At 44.4% G+C, this 16952-nt stretch overlaps 4 protein-coding genes across 4 annotated transcripts; 2 read left to right on the forward strand and 2 right to left on the reverse strand.

The window, feature by feature from the left end:
• Positions 1-170: 170 nt before the first annotated feature.
• GL218_04594 (putative atp-dependent rna helicase protein) lies at positions 171-1964 on the reverse strand (the record flags this gene model as incomplete). Its single annotated transcript, XM_033581211.1, has 1 exon — positions 171-1964. One exon carries the CDS (start codon positions 1962-1964, stop codon positions 171-173), a length of 1794 nt encoding a protein of 597 aa, XP_033435144.1.
• A 2044-nt stretch (positions 1965-4008) lies between these two features.
• On the reverse strand, positions 4009-4951 carry GL218_04595 (uncharacterized protein; the record flags this gene model as incomplete). The annotated part of the gene is made up of 3 exons (XM_033581212.1): positions 4009-4371; positions 4445-4650; positions 4726-4951. The coding sequence occupies 3 exons, from the start codon at positions 4949-4951 to the stop codon at positions 4009-4011; spliced, it is 795 nt and encodes a 264-aa protein (XP_033435593.1).
• Positions 4952-8671: 3720 nt separating this feature from the next.
• GL218_04596 (Receptor-type tyrosine-protein phosphatase O) lies at positions 8672-10192 on the forward strand (the record flags this gene model as incomplete). Its single annotated transcript, XM_033581213.1, has 2 exons — positions 8672-9095; positions 9183-10192. 2 exons carry the CDS (start codon positions 8672-8674, stop codon positions 10190-10192), a joined length of 1434 nt encoding a protein of 477 aa, XP_033435142.1.
• Positions 10193-11031: 839 nt separating this feature from the next.
• On the forward strand, positions 11032-11841 carry GL218_04597 (uncharacterized protein; the record flags this gene model as incomplete). The annotated part of the gene is made up of 1 exon (XM_033581214.1): positions 11032-11841. One exon carries the CDS (start codon positions 11032-11034, stop codon positions 11839-11841), a length of 810 nt encoding a protein of 269 aa, XP_033435143.1.
• Positions 11842-16952: the final 5111 nt, after the last annotated feature.

The following is a 16952-nucleotide window of genomic DNA, read 5'->3' on the forward strand; positions in this document are numbered from 1 at the left end:
ATAAGCATAGCTGACAATAAAACGCTAACCTAGCAACTTGATGAAGACCCATGCTAAGCATCATGCATCATGACCGGACAACCTTCAACCCCAACCCCAACCCCAACCCCTAGTCTCCCAAATCCTTTTTTATATGCTTCCCTTGAATAACAACAATATACTTTTCGAATTTAGCGAGCGTCTCGTGGTGAACTACTCTGAGTCATCTCCTCGTAGTCGAGCTGCCATTTATCCACCTCCTGGAATTTGCGCGCTGCATTCTTTAGCTCCTCGCCTACTCGCGAGACCATAACCTGGCTGCTTTCATCCCCATCCTGCTCCTCGTCGGCCTCGCCTTCTTCTGCTTCGTCATCCTCGGACTCCCCTCGGTTCTCTTTATCTGATATCCGGCCATACGTAATTGTAGTACGTCTGTTAGTGCTGGGAGTCTGCTTTGCGGTTTTACCGCGCGAAGTAGGACGTGCCCGTCCAGCATTCTGGTTCTTGGACTGTCCTGCTCGGGAACCCGGCCGCACCGGGTGTCGTCGGGCTCGAACGTCAAGGTAAGAGAGTTCGTCGTCATCATCACCCAGGCCGGAGATGTCAACTTCGGCTTCTGAATCCTCATCATCAGCTCTAGCATTTCTACGACGCCGACGTGGTAGCAAGCCCGCTAAATCTGCAGTCGTGACTTTAGGCTCCGGCTTGGAGGCACCCTTGCGCTTGGTCTTGGCGGCCTGCCGCGGCGGCGGAGAAGGCTCGCGGTAATTTGGAGAGTAGGTGAGGGAGGGCGGCGAAGAGATATCGGAGATATTATCGTTTGCAACTGGGGTTCTTCGGAGGACTGAGGCCGGCCGTCTCAGGCGAGCTCGCGTGAGCGATTGGAGAGGCGGCCAGATCTCTGGGTCTCCCTCGGAGGAGCCGCTACTTAATGGAGGCGCCATAAGCTCCTCGTCCATAATAGGTGTTACGGGCCTACTACTCTGTTGTCGAGGTGGAGGAGTAGATGGGGGAGATGATAACTCTGAATCTGATCCCTGTACTACGGGATCTTCGACGGGTTCATTGTCTTCAAATTGGGACGATCTTGCGCGGCGTTCATGACCTTCTGAGGATTTTCGCTTACGCGAATTTGCGCGTGGTAAATCCTGCGGCGACGCTGGTCCAGCCTCAATCTCCCCGGAGCGTCTCTTAGAAGGCTTAAGTGGGGTTGATTCGGCTTCAGGGGCAAACCCTTCTTCATCAACTGCTTCTTCATCTTCATCTTCATCCTGGTCAGATTCCGGCTCAGGCTCGGGCTCTAATCTTTGAGGACGCGGCTTTTGGGCAGTACCGAGGATACTAGGCTCTCGTACTCTCCTCTTAAACATGCCGATGTTAAATGTCGAGCTAAAACCAGGTGTGTTGGGACCAGTCCGACTGCTAGGACGAATATAACCATCCTCCCTGCTTAGAAAACTTCCCGCGCGGGGCCGTCGTTTAAAAACACTAGCGGACATACTAGACGTGTCGGCTGATCGTTGCGCACTTGCTGGACCGGCAGTAGCAAATGTTGTATTTAAGTCGTCAAAATCTGAATCATCCAAGTCCAGCCCTGACATGTCCGCCACTCTCCTCTGTTGCGGGGTTCCGGCCACTTTGCGCCCTAATTCGACTGGAGACTCTGAGGGTTCTCCGGGCTCATCTGCCCTATTGCTCGAAGTAGAAGTCATGTTTTCTAGTCTGTCCATGGCGGAGTCGCGTTGCTGTCGCGCGACTTCTAATGCCTTCAATTGGTGTGAAGATGTAGATCGCGTGCGCGTAATAGTATTCGCATCGCGTATCGACTCACGTCTCTGTTTTGCCTTTTCCTTTTCCCGGTCACTCACATCGTATATATCAGAGCTGGTTTCGGTAGGTTGTTTCGGTACCACAACAGGTTCGGGGCTTGTAGCTTTTGCGACTGTTCGAGTCGGCGCGACGCGTGTTCTCTTAGGTCGCGGCATGGTTGATGACAATTGAGAATTATTGGGTGTGATATGCTATTTATTGAGAAATCAAATATTTCAAACTTAACAATCTGTCAGTTCATGGTTGAAAACGGTATAAAAATTATAATTTGGACTGGATATATTGTTATGGAAAGTTTGGGGGGGGAGGATGTGTGAGTGGGGAGAATTGGGCGCCGGGAGCTTGACGCGTTGAAAGCGTGTTTAGAGATAAGACCCACAAACGAAAACCTAATAGCTACATGTACCGAAGTATCTAACCTACCTAACCTATGCATATGACCTCAATATCCAATTTATTTTCAATTAACGTAATATCACGTGGTTTCATTCAACCCCATCACTATAAGCACATTATTCAAAATAGGGGGGCGATCATGTTTAAGGTAAGGTATAGAAAAATATAGAAAAACGACAATAAATATTGCCATGGGTTGGAGTGTCGGAATGAATTATTTGATAAATGTGTTCATACTATCTGTTTAGTACTACCCAGCGCTATTGACACTATAGGTACCTAGGTAGATTAGAATTGTATTGTCCAAAGATCTCGCCTTAGGTAGATTAGATACACTTAACACAGTAGCCATACACTATGTATAGGAGCTGTTGAAAGCAGCATGTCATATTTATGAACATGAAAGAAGACGAGAATGCCCTCTCAGAAATGATCATGGAAGAACCCTAACGCAAGTTTATAGCCCCTTTCATATTCGGCTCTCACCCTCACATCTTTGAGATTTGCGCGGGTACTCATGAAACCGTGTGTCTGGTCCTTGAAAATCTCGACGTGTTTCGGGACCTTAAGATTCTCCTCATACTTCCTAACATCTTCAACGTCCTCGTCCCCGGATGCAAGCACCATTGTTGGGATCTTAACATTTGCGGCGTCCCCTGCGTCAATCGTTCCAGGGGACGTCTGAACCGCAACCCTAAAAGGGACCCTACCGGTGCCAGCAAGTATACTAGCCATCTTACCTCCCCAGCAGTAGCCCATAATACCCCATGATTTGATGTTATTATTGTGTACTTCGGCTGCCCCCAGAAAATCTCGGACCTTATGCATATGGTTCGACCACTACAAATACCAAGGGTTAGTACTTGCCCTAATATGCATTTGCAGTTCTTTTACGACTCTTCTCGGGTGGGAGAATCTGAGTAGTTCTAGAAATAATGAAATAAAAATATAAAGAGTTATGGGAGACCCGTACCACAGCAACCTCTTGGAACCACTTGCCTATCTTTGCCTTCTTGTCGTCATCTGTTGGCGGATACCATTCCAGTTCAGCCGTGTTACCCTCGAAGAAATCAGGCATAAACACTTGATACTTCCTGTCCGCGTCGCCATACGCTAGGATGTCTGCTCCCTGAATCGTCTGAGGGAAAAAGCCGAAGATATCGTAAACTGCTAAAATTCCCCTATCTGAATCTGCTGGCCCCGTCACATCTTTGTAGTAAAAAAGTGTCAGTATTAGGTATCATTATTTCTGAATTTACTATCCATTGTTTTAAGCACTTACAGGTTTTAGTTCCGTTTAGTTCAATATACCTGCCTTTGGGTTCGTAGCCCTCGTCAACAATAGGAGGGATTCTATAAGTTGCGGCTGGTGAGTATACTGAGTTAAATATAGGATTAACCGCCAGAAAAGGAGAAAATTCGTACTTGCAACATGCTTCGCTGTATTTCGACATTTCGGCTCTTTTAGATTTTATATAATTACCTACTGACCTAGGTACTTTGAATTTTACATACAGTTTTAATTTACCGTTTAGAAGTCAGAATACCTATAACTTTATTTAATATTCTCCTCTCGGTTTTTAGACATCGTCAGAAGGAATAGTGGAGCCTTGCATTATCTCCGGGTGGTAACTATTTTGCATTAACCAACCTAACTATTAGCTAACTCAGTATTCTTGGCCTCAAACTAAGAGCTCTATTCATGGTATCTCATTCACCTATCTAGGTAGCTAGGTTACATAATGCAATCTCAAATGATTCTTCTTGTAGGTAATTATCGATCTCGCTCATATTTATCGTGACCTAATTGTTTTCACCCTTTGCTGCTGCATTCACAATCCAGTTGATCACTTCCTGCGGCTTGGTGTAACTAGGACAGTGACCTACCTGCAGAGACGTGACATCGACCTTGTTCCCGCTCTCTTTCTCAATCAACTCGATCCATTCTCTCTGATACTTGGGTGGAAGAATGGCGTCCTCCTCACACAGCAAGTACGACACTGGGAGGTCCTTGTAGCCGGGGTGCGTCAACTCAGTAGCAAAACTAGCAGACGAATGAGTTTGGAATTTTTCAACAGTTGCTACTCTCTCTTTCTCGTCGGGAAGATCTGAGATTATCAATGCAGCGGCTGCAGGTAGATCGACGTAATCCATCCAACCTTGTTCCTGTTATGATGGTATTAGATGGCGGCAAACGAATAAGCAGCGGGAAAAGTTCAAGAGATCGAAAGTAACTAACATCATTTTTAAACTCGATACGATTTTCGCTAGGGATCTCTGCGAGAAGACTCCGCGAGGAGCGTCCTACAGGCGGTACCAATGATGTCATATACGCAAGCCTAACAATTCCTCCCCTTTTTCCTTGACTCTGCCTCTCTTTCTTCGTGAGACCCTTAGTACTTTCGGTAGCTGGCACACCTCCGTAGGAATGGGCGACTAGAACGACTGCAGCATAGTGTTAATATTTCGCCTTTTCTATCTATTATATAAATTGGGTTTTAAGAGCTCTATAATACTTACTGTCCTTCCCATCGTCCGCAAGTTTAGATATCTCCTTGGCGACAAAGGCAGCATCGTCGTACATGGTTGGTAGCTTTTCCGGTCTTGGCCCAGCCCTCAAGCCAACACTTGGGTAATGCAAAGCTTTAATATCATAGCCTTTTGCCGCAATAGCATCGACGATATTATCGTATATCTCAGGTGGCGCGAATGAGCCCCCAACGATCAATATTGTGGGATTAGACATATTGGAATGTAAGTGTGAGATAAGTTTAACGTTTGATTTCTATCTTGTCTTGTCACAAAATAATTCTCAGGGTAGTGTAATTAAACATATTCCTGTCTGAGACGGACACATGGATTTATACTATATTTTCAATTACATACATCATAAACTTGTTTCTAGATTCTCGGGTAGTTTTCACTAACATGATATCTCAGCTCTAATTGTCAGCCCCCCGAAGAGTGTAATAACACGTATTTTGACAATGGCATTTAGCGATTACGCCTACATTTAAAATTAATCATCGGCCCAATTCGACTGGTGCTAGGGGTAGATGGTCAAATCGGAAAGATATAAGCGCCGCCGTCTTGCCCAGATCGGATTCTATAGTAATATCACGTCGATACTTCCCGACCCTTCGCGGGAAAAACTACCCGCTGCTTAGAAAGGACACTATGCTTACTAAGAAGCGCTGATTACTAACCTAAAAAAAAAACAAAAAGAGTTAAGGGTTAGATAGCTGTTAAGCTAAAATATCTCCATTTGACGTTAACCCTAAGATATCCACAAATCGCAACTATTATGTACCATATTATGTGCCACTATATGCGGACAACTCCGAGTCCACCAAAAAATATTGGTCCCAGGCGGGCTCGAACCGCCGGCCTTCGCATTCACTTGATATAACTTCAATGTAATTATATTAGTACGACGCTCTAACCGGCTGAGCTATGGGACCCGGTTATGAGAACTTGTCGTGATTTGTGTTCTGATTGGTGAGATCTGGCTTACAGTCTAAAATATATCAAACTTTTTGCATTCAAACTTGGGTTCTGGAGACTTAGCCTTGGGTTAAAAAAAACCGAGAAAAAATTACCAAAACTAGTAAGACTTAGGAAAGTGGGTTCACTTATGGCTTGAAGTAAAGTACCTTAATGTATTGTATAAAATACTGAATTATTAGAGATATAATAGGATCCGATGTATCTGTCGATCGAGAGAAGAATACTAATATCGCCAAGAGACCAAGCAATAAATAAGAGAAGTTAATATTATAGATGATCTAAAATACCTAGGTAAGTAAAGGTGACATCGTGACAATACTTCTTATGAAATGACTTTAAAAGAAGTAAAGACGAAGCTACTAAACCAGATATTATATGCTACCCTGAAACTCATTAGGATGGCTACCAAGGTACTCATCTAAATATCGCTTCTAAGAATAGATTTATCCTGACTTCGGAGCAGAGTCATCAGAAGAAGTGTTCGGAATCTCTGACTCAATTGGTTCGGCCCATCTCACGGTTTTAGAACTCTCGCTGCGGTGTTGATCCTGAGAGCTGTTGCCAGAACTAGAGTCTGTCTTCGTATTGTTGGTGCCGTTTGTGTTGTTTGGTGTGGGTGTGGTGCTTCGTGTCATTAGGTAGCTTATCGCAACGTCTAAGTCGCTATCGGGACTGTTGTCTTGAGAGGACATGTTGAGATTATTGTTCTGGTAGTTGTCCGGCTGCAAATTTCTTTCATAATATGTGAAAAGATTGTTCTCTAGGGTTTGTTTTGAGGAAGGTCAAACAGAGAGTTCTCTATGTGTTTAAATAATCTTGTAGATAAAGTTACCTACGCATAGATTTTCATAGTGTCTAGTTAGATGAGTGTATGTGATGAGATAATGTGATTTATGTAGATAGCTTAGGTAGGTTATAGTTTAAGTACAGATATGATGGTCGTTTGACTCACAGTGAATTAATGAAGATAGTCTTGACACATCGTGGGAATCTACTTACACGTATATTATCTACTAGCGAGTTTTACTTCAGAAGAAATTGCCTAAATTAGGTGTAACTACGCTGTTTAAATATCTTATCTTTTTAAAGTAATGGTACTACCTTGCTTGTATTACGTATAATGGTGAAGCAGCAACCTCTGTTAGTCACTGTCGCACTATGATATATCCAAATGTAGCATATATAAGCCAAGAGAGTATTCACCAAGAGGATAGTTAAAGGACTAGCAGTCAGTTGTTTAGGTAGGGCGAAAATATGTATTTCTCTTAACTATTACAACAAAACGCGGCAAGTTGATGTAAATAATCATCTATTAACTACCTATATTCAAAATAAGTCTCATAAGATTATACCTATCAAGAAGCCTGGTACACTAGTTATAGTCTCCCTAAAAGTCAATTAATCCACATAGTCGTAGAGAAAATGTAGTAGAATTAAAGTTAATTTATGTAGATGCTTTATGTGTTATTTTACTTGTCAGGAAGATTACCTTACATAGGATAGTTAGGTATTTGTATATTTGTGTATTTATAGGTATGCATTTATTCGGAATTAATACTGGCTGCGCTTTTATGGGTATTTTCCTCTTTTCACCAATACAACAATCTCTCCCTTTTTCCCCAGAGGCCCATTTCGGATTTCTTTAGTTACACCAGAGATTATGTTAGAAATCTTCAAACTGCTTGCTGAGGATAACAATGTGACGCTTGTCTATGCTGCAGAAAATGGCGGCCATTAGGGTTAAGCTCGGGCCATCTTTAAGCGCTCTAGGTATTCTGTACCGTTTGCTTGTTTAAATACATTAGGTAGTCACGTACCGTGCAGTCTGTAACTCTCCCAAAACGTCATCCCTTCAATCCTAATCCCACAAGTTGGAATGATTTGTAGCCAAATACCTCAGGTAGGTATGCTAAATATAATTGTCAGACTGATCCGTTACCATTTTCAACATTCTCCCTGAAACATGATAGGCCTTAGGTGTGGATACACTGTACAACTGATAGCTTCTAATCCTACCTATGTAGGTACCTACACGTAAGTACCTAGCCTAAAGTTGTCATGTTCATGGGGCAACCCTAGCTCATTGCGAATTACTGCATCGGTACGTACCCGTACCCGTACCCTACCTATAATGCATCCCCGCTATACTATAATAAAAAAACCCACCTCAGCTGGTTAAGCACATGTGAACGGACCGTGACTTCCAGATCATTCATTGTTTCTCTCTTACCTATTACCTACCTAACTAACCTATTGTTACTATGTAACTATGCGGTACCGATTGTACTACCTGACCATCTGGCATCCGAGACCTGCCAATGACGACCCACATTCTTATTTAATTCCCCTGCTACGCTGCTTCCCTCATCCTTGCCATCTTCCCAATCCAGGTTGACGGTATTCACTAACTACCTTACCTAACTACCTACCTACTAGGTAAATTATTGGAAGCAACACCGAAAATAACCTCAGTTCTTTTCACTTCTTAATTTTCTTTTTCTTTTTCTTCTTACACTTTTAACTTATTATTCCAAACAAAAACCAACGCTTCATTCCAAGTTGCCCATGACCAGAGGTAGCCTTGTCTTGATTCTTACTGGTAACTTAATATAACATCTTCTTCTTCTTCTTCTTCTTCTTCTTCCTCTTCCCCACTACGTAGGCCTAGCCTCGCACCACATCGCATCTCATTGCCTCGCCTTGTCTCATTGGAATTGCATATCAATTACCACGTGCCAATTACTTCAAGCTCGTGGAAAAGCTCCGCCTCTTCCTCTTCTTTAATTGAATATTCGCCTCCTCTAAAATTCTGTCAGGGAAACGCTCCATCACATTGGTCCCCTCACTCTCACGACCAGCCGTTGCGAAGTCTACGTGGCCCTCACTACTCCACCATCGTCTTCTCGTCGTCATTCTCGCTACCATTTTATACCATTTTTCTACGGGTCGTCCAACCATAATGGATTCGATATCCTCGCGTTTCCGGCGCACTAAGAGGGCTTCTCCTACGACTCCCCCCGCTGGAATCCTATCTGGATCACCTCCCGACAAATCATCGTCCGAAAGCAAACTTGGCCCTGTGGGCTGCCGTGAACCACCGCCGACTTTGACAATTCCAACCAACCATGCTTCTCGGAATGATCTACCTTCAAAATCACCTTTTCGTCGAGGTTTCCATTTTCGACATTCGCATAAGCGCGCCCGATCCCCCACTCCGGCTTCGTTACCTATGTCTGCTTCACCCGCCATAGCTAGTCAGGATAGCGCAGTCGAACTTGGTAGATCAACACCAGTTAGTGGTATTGAAGATAAAAGTGAGAAGGAGATGATCAAGGAAACCCCCAAACCCAGGATTCCAGCCTTCCTGTGTCAGTCCCAGCAAGGTATGTCTATACCACGCCAAAAGCGCAATATTCTGTTTGTATTTGTTTATAGTATTGAGATGCTAACAATTCTTACTCTAATTACAGATATCGAGGCTAAGTTCCACGATCTTAACTGGACGGAGCGTTTTCGACTCCAGGAGTCCTTGCACAACCCATCCCCGAATTTCAAATTTGCACGCGTTACGACACCCGAGACTAAGATTCTCGACCGGTACGCGAACATCCAACCATGGGCCAATAACCGCGTCAAGCTACAGGTGCCAGACGGTCAGCTCGATTATATCAATGCGTCGCCCATTACTCTTCGTTCCCTTCTAGATCCTCAGTCCAAGCCGCCGCATCATTACATCGCCATGCAAGGACCCAAATCCGGGACTATGGATCATGTTTGGCGAATGGTAGTGGAGCAGCTACAAAGCCCAGCTGTAATTGTGATGCTGACCGAGACGCACGAGGGTGGAATGGAGAAGTGCTACCCATATTTTCCTCGGTTCGTCGAGGAAGAGCCATGGGTAATAGGCGAGGACGACGAATTCGGAGACGGTTTCCATGCCGAGATCAAGTGTGTTGATATCGAAGAGCACGCGAACGGTGCAATTGAGGTTCGAAAACTCAGTATTCACGTCGAGGACCGGGAGGATGATATGATTGTGTGGCACCTGCTTTACCGCAAGTGGCCCGACTTCGGTGTCCCGGCTCTTGAGGATATTGACAGCTTTTTCGAGCTCATGCGCCTTTCACGAGAGAAAAATGCGAGCGAGGACAACCCACGAATTATCCACTGTTCGGCGGGTGTAGGAAGAAGCGGAACATTCATGGCCCTTGAGCATCTCATGCGAGAGATAGATTCAGGCGATGTGGATCGTCTTGAGATGAATGCCACCAGGGGTGGGGAGGATATAGTCTATAAGACGGTCGACGCGCTCAGGGAGCAGCGCAAGCAGATGGTCCAAGCCGAGTCTCAGTACCTATTCATTTATCAGGTGCTGCGCAAGCTCTGGCTAGACAAGCATGGGCTTACCGAGCAAGATATCCGGGAGGAGCCCGCAGCTAAGAGGTTGGAGGTTGATTTCGATCCTTTTCTTGATGATTGAAGAAGTTAACACGATGAAGATGAACCACGCGGCGGTATTCGTATCATACCATTCACCATTTTGTACGGCATCGCGATGGCGTTAGGGGGGGCTATATTTGGTTTTCGGCACTTCTCTTCACCCATCAGATTTTTATATTACACTATGGTCTAGCATAACAACGGGCACAGGATCATAGGAAGGCATACGGGTGCATTGGAAGTATTATGCATGGAAAGGCGTCCCTAACATCAACGGCACACGAGAGGATTTGAGGAATTGGGCCGTCTTTCAGGAGCAATAAAAGATATGCATAGGAGGAAAAGCTTCTACAAGGCCTCTGGATTCGGGAGACGTTGTCATTTAAGAGATACCCTTTATATTAAATTAGCTGATATCAGATAGTCGCCGCATTGGTTTGTACAATTTGCGGTTTTAGGACGGATTCACTGTGGCCATAGTTGGTTTTCAGAGGCACAGATTGTGGCGTACAACCGCAAGAGTGGGTTACGCGGTGCAAGTCTTTCACGTCCTCAGATAATGATACATCATGAAGGTCACAACCTATCATGCAGGTTCATGATATAAGGACATTAAAAGCCATATATCTGGTTGGACTCGCAGCTGGGGTAGCTACCCCGCCTTGACTGATCCCAATCATTAACAGTCAAATAACCTACACGTACGTTAAGTTAGTACGGTGGTTAAAAAAGTAATAATAACCAAGAAATAATTCATGAACTCTAACTTGTCTTCTCCGAACTTTGCTAAGGTGATATGAGAGCTCTTGTTTAAATTTTTCATATTAAGACCTTCTATTACTTTTATTATTAAGGAAAACTAGAAAATCAGACTCCAATATGACAAGCCCATCTGCGAAATCAGATCTCCTCAAGCTTGGAAAGTCGTTACTAGAAAACGGCCCCGTTAAGACGCTTGCCACGCCCCGCCGAGTACGGATCCTGTTCAACAACGTATATGTGGCCGACACGACGTCTGCGGTCTATGTCTGGGAGCATGAATACTACCCGTACTATTACCTACCAATAGAGTCGTTTACATCCAACCTGCGTAGTTTGCCTGGTAACGGGAATCCTCAGTACTGGACAGCAGCACTCCATGTTGGGAGCCGGACTACGGACCGGATCCTCGTCTTCGGGGATGCGCTAAGTCCATCCTGTAAGCCACTGGAGAAAATGGTGCGAGTCGAGTTCGCGGCTGCGGATGTCTGGTTCGAGGAGGACGTCCCGATTTACGTACACCCGAAAGACCCGTTCCGACGGGTCGACGTACTGCATTCTTCACGGCCCCTGGAGATCCGTGTCGACGGACATCTGGTTGCGCAGACGAACTCTTCGTATCATCTCTACGAGACGGGACTGCCGTGCCGGTTCTACGTGCCGGCGACGGCGGCGGCGCGGGATACGCTGAGGGAGAGCGAGACTACGACTGCGTGTCCGTATAAAGGGGTGGCGAATTATTATCATGTAGACCTTGGGGGTGGCGAAGGGGGAGAACGGAGGTACGATGATCTGGTCTGGTATTATAAAACCCCGACGCTTGAGTGTGCGAGTATTGCGGGGTGTTTGTGCTTCTATCATGAGAAGGATGGGGTTGAGGTTAAGCTTGACGGAGAGGTGCTGCAGCGGCCGAAGACGCATTGGTCGTGAATGTGATTTCTGGACGTTTTGGATTTATGGTTAATGGAATGGATCATAATTCAAGCTGTTGGAAGGTATTGAAATATACTAAATAAAAGGACGAAGAGTTGCAGAATGCTATCAATTTGCGCTTGGATATCCTGAATGGAAACCCCCTAATTATATATATGGTGAGTTATATAATTCATACTAATAAGTATACTTTTCGATAAACCAATGGCTAGCTTGAGAGTAAGAAGTTAGTTTACAGTAATAGTATAGGAGTGGCTAGTATATCTGCCTTTCTCTAGAATTAAAAGGCATCTAAGTAGGTAGGCAGATATTTCCAAGTTTATTAGGGCAAAAAGGGTTTGATGATATTACTGGATTTTGGTATGAGAATATAATAGAGTTAAGCTTAACGTGAAATGACATACTGTTAGGAATTATTAATTGCTAGAAATTCAAAGATAAAGCTAAATGAATACTAGAGAAGTGCCATACTTCAGCAACATTTCATTATTAACTACCTAGGTAACTATGAGTACTTGGCAATGGCGAACAGAATTATATGAGGTATAACATGTAGTTACTATATAAATAGATAACTAACCTACAAATGCTTTACATCCTAGTAGCAATATAACACGTTTACGTGAAGAGCTGTCTCTGCTTTTTGTTTTTGACAAGGGTTTGCCATAAAATTCCTTCCCTGAATATACGTCTATTATAAGCTACCAAATGTTAGTCTGTTCTACGAGAAAAGTTCCTTGTATAGGCAAGACTCAGGGGTTACTCTAAGAGCACAATTAATTAGCCCATTATTATCGAAGTTCATAAGCTTAAAATGCTGTTACGTAAATCCAGTATAGCCCAGTTATAGTACTCAAAACTCGATGCCTGATCACGAATCCTACGGAATATCAAAGCTCCTTAATAGCCACAAAGACTATGTAGTAGATGCTATTGGTGACATTGAGTATAGCATGTGCAGTACTAGATTCCTTGATTCATCAAAAACATCAGACAAACCCGAGACCGGCCTTGTCTATGCCTAAACCAGTCAACTTTCAAACTAGTTACCCCATTTCCTAAACTCCTGCTCGGAGCACTTTGCCCGCCATAACTATATTGGTGTTACGTTTTTGTATACGCAAACTGAACAACAAAGAAGATGACGAGGCCTTGGCACGTAATCATATAGATGCTCAACTGGGAGGTTATGGCAACGGAACTCACGGCAGGAAGATCGCAACTAATTACTCAATACAGTTCCATGGATCGATTTAAGCGTAGAGGGGAAAAGAAGTAAATATGATTCCCTTGTGATCATACCCAGTTGGAGACAATCGTATCTGAGCGAAGTTTGGAACTGTAACATTACTAAGACTAAATACCTGGCATCGAGATCTAGAAAGGGACTATAAATCGAACATCAGTTATCTATACTTGTGCGTCATCTGACAGTTGTATAAAAAGCTAAACATGTTCTAGTCAGGAACGTTGTTCCTAATTCGTCATGCCATGTCCTAATAAGGACGGGAGTATATTACTTGTCGTAATTTGGTACGTAATTATGCCTTTATCAGTTCATGTAATGAGGCCTATATTCTCCTCTATTGGACCGACGCGGGCGACATAATACATGGGTGTTTCCGAATCCGTTATTCTATAGGGCAGGGTCTTGTTTAGGCTAAAAGGTAAGAAACAGCAAGGAATCTAGTAGGTGTTCGAGGCCTCCATTCGAAGCAACGTTAGTGATGCGACGATCTAAATAGGGGCGACGTCATTGGACGAGACCGCACAGCCAGGTCTAATAATAATGGTTCATCGGATCTTCGTATGAGTCTGAGAACCGTGGGTCGGATATCAAAGCGGACGGAGATCGCGGGACAAGGAGCCGAATCGGCTGAGGTTGATCGTCCAGGGGGGACTGAACAAACGGGCCGGAGAAAGGAATCCCAAAAACCTGGAATAGCAGGTGCCTCTTTTAATGAAACTCGAAAATCACCCCATCTTTAGCAAGTGATGGACGATGAGTGATGACAAGAGCTTACGCTTAGACGTGGAGTGCTGACGGGAGACGTGCATAGACGAATGCATCGAGCCGCAGTGCAATTTAGACTCTTTATATACGGACGTAAAGTCAGATGTCATCGGATTTCCTCTGCGCCTAGCCGGGGACGAACGAGAGGTCATACGGAGCGGAACGGCTCGCGATGCAAGTCAGTCTTGTACCACATAAGCATTCAATAGGAACCCAGCGGGAGTACACAGTGGAAAAATAAGCAATCCTCAAATTAAAGACAAGCATATAGTTCTCTGAAACCCTACATTTCGGACCTTATGGTTACATTCTGTCCCGTCTCCGCACGTGTGCGCCGCTTGACGTACCCCGGACCACGTAATAGCGGGACGACTAGGTCGTGATCAGACGAACTTGAGGCAAAGGTGATTAACCGAGTCGAAGGCATTATACCTAAACCTAATCTCATGTATGAGGTTGTGGTACTGTCTAACGACCCTTAGAGTTGTAGTGATGAGCCGGCTATTTTGTATTAGATGCAATGTGCCTAGTAGCACCCAAAGTTAAGGCTCTCTGGGTTCAGCGGTTCGGTCGTCAGGGCTGTATGCAAGAAAGACAGCGTTACGAGATTGGTAACCCCGGATCCTTGAGGGGCCATACGCCGATCTGGGAATGCACGGTCACGCCCACCCGGTGAAGTAACATTGATAATCAAAGAGTAGCGTCGGACTTCTTATCGCTAACGCCATCAAGACCGGTGAACGGGTCGTTGTGGAGATACGGAAAATGGAAAAACGCCTCAAACACTATGCACTAACCTAACTTGCTGGCTGGATCCTACATATAATACATATGATACATATGATACTCAAAGGAGCGGTGGGAAAGCTAAACCAATGGAAATAACTTGATTAATAAGTTATTAGGATGATTTGTTCGTTTGCTTGATAGATAACAATATTCTAAGCGGAGCAGAAACACTCCTTCGGACCTGGGACCTTGCTTAGCGCTATTCTTTTATTTTATTTTGGTGGAGAGTATGAAATCACATGGATGCGGCAGGGAGATGAGAACAACAAAACGGAAAAGAGAGAACGAAAAATGGGGGAATTGATTGCTTATGAGTATGTAGGCTGCGTGACATTCCCGAACGTTCCGAGAGCTGGAATCAGCCAAGCTATTGGTCGCGATGGGATATATAGCTAAATGTGGAAATAAGGATTTCTAGATATGGCGTACCTGTTCACGTATGTCAGAGTCTCGGGCATGCTGCCACATGAAAATGGTTGCTGGGTCATTATGGGATGCTGTGTGGTAGTAGTGGTAGTAGTGGTAATAACGGTAGTTAAGATCTCTCTAAGATGCATGGATAATTAATTGGCCATATGCTGCCGAATATAGAAAGCTGGAAGCATGTGAAGAGACTGACATGCATGGACTAATGTATACCTATGTAGGTATATGTAGGTGTCCATCTGGGCTGCTGGGCTGCTAGGCAGGAGACTCGCTTATTAGATTAGTTGGAGTCTAGACGGAAGTGATGTAATGATAGTGGAAGTCGAGGAGCGTGATGACAGCTCGTTTCTGTAATATCCCGCTGCCATACATATAATATATCTAAACTCGTACGTGTGCTTACATAGCACGAGTTGCGCGTGTACCTAATCGTAGCACGACAGCTGAGCCGTCAGTTTGTGCAAAGTAGTTCGGAAACTCTTACCAAGCTTGCCCCATGCCTTACTTGGAGTGCTGACATCTATGGGTGTCTCACCTGAGATAGGGAATCCTTTCCGATTCGCCAAACATGTTTGATGGTTTTCCTGAGATGAGGATATGTGTTTGACTACGATCCCTATGATGGTATTCTTGGGGTAAGCTCCGACGAGTAGTAGTAAATGACTATCTTCAACCGTGATCCGGAGTTGGTTTGTTTAGGTAGTTTTCCTCTTTAAGGGGTTTAACAGTTAACCTTGACTCCGAATTCCCTGTCGTGGACAGGGTGTTACTCCGACACAACGACCCCCGGATTCTACCATAGTTAGGTTTTAGGTTAACTATGTATAATTTTGGTATAGTTAGTAGAGTACTCGTTATGTTGGCGCTCTTCCTGGATTTTAGACGTACTATGTAGGAGATGATATCCGACTACTGGGATGAATTAGCCAATCATATCTAATGGTTATAATGTTAGTGGATACTAGTGATGCGACACCCGATGATATTCCCTGTGTTTGTAATTTTGTCTAGTGTATAGGTAATATCTACACATGTGAGCTTTTTTTTTTCGTCGATACCTCGTCTTGGAAATACCCGGCTCTTGCTAGCATATGAATCATACTAACAGATAAGTACCTAGGTATGTTATAATAATTATCTTCTGTCCGGTCGTTCTGCATAGTTAGTGTTGGGACATATAATTTAACTCGAGTTTACCTTCTTCACATGTTCTTTAGATCTGGACATTTCGAGTCAGGCCTTCGAGTTTCAACTTGTCGGTAAAATCCTTTGCCCCCATTTTATTGAAGTATCTTTGTCGTGCCAAGAGCTCAGAGTTCGACCGAGATCTATCCCGGCTCATCCAAACGCGATCGGCAAACTTGGATCGCATACGTAATACCTGAGTGGCCCTAAATACGATCCGGACAGCAAAAGCTAGCTCTTCAACAAATAGCTAATGGCTAATGGATAGTGCCTAATAGCTAGTTCAACGACTGGGTTGAGTCGTATCGCTGAAAGTCTATCGGGGGATAATAATAACCCCATCCGTGGTACGATCAAAAAAAAAAAAAGACGAAGGAATTGTTCCCTTTTGAAATTTAATTGTCGCACCCCCGGCCTAGGCCGACACGCGACAAGTGGGTCGAAGAAACTGGTTAATAATAGGTGAGCACCGTCTCGTCGGTGTAAGCAGTCCCGCATATGCATACTATGACCAGGAGTTCCTAGCTGGGTTAGTACTGCATGATATTCTAGTGGTTCTTCTAGAAGACCACCCCTACCGGCTAGACCATCCCGTTTAACGTGAACCTAGGGCACAGAACGAATCTTCCCTCCGCAACCAAAGGACCCAAGACCCGGCAGTACCACGTCGTAGTGGACATCCTAGCTGGCTAGC

The sequence above is a fragment of the Daldinia childiae genome (genome assembly GCF_008694065.1).
Source record: "Daldinia childiae strain JS-1345 chromosome Unknown Scaffold4, whole genome shotgun sequence".
NCBI classification, from domain to species: domain Eukaryota; kingdom Fungi; phylum Ascomycota; class Sordariomycetes; order Xylariales; family Hypoxylaceae; genus Daldinia; species Daldinia childiae.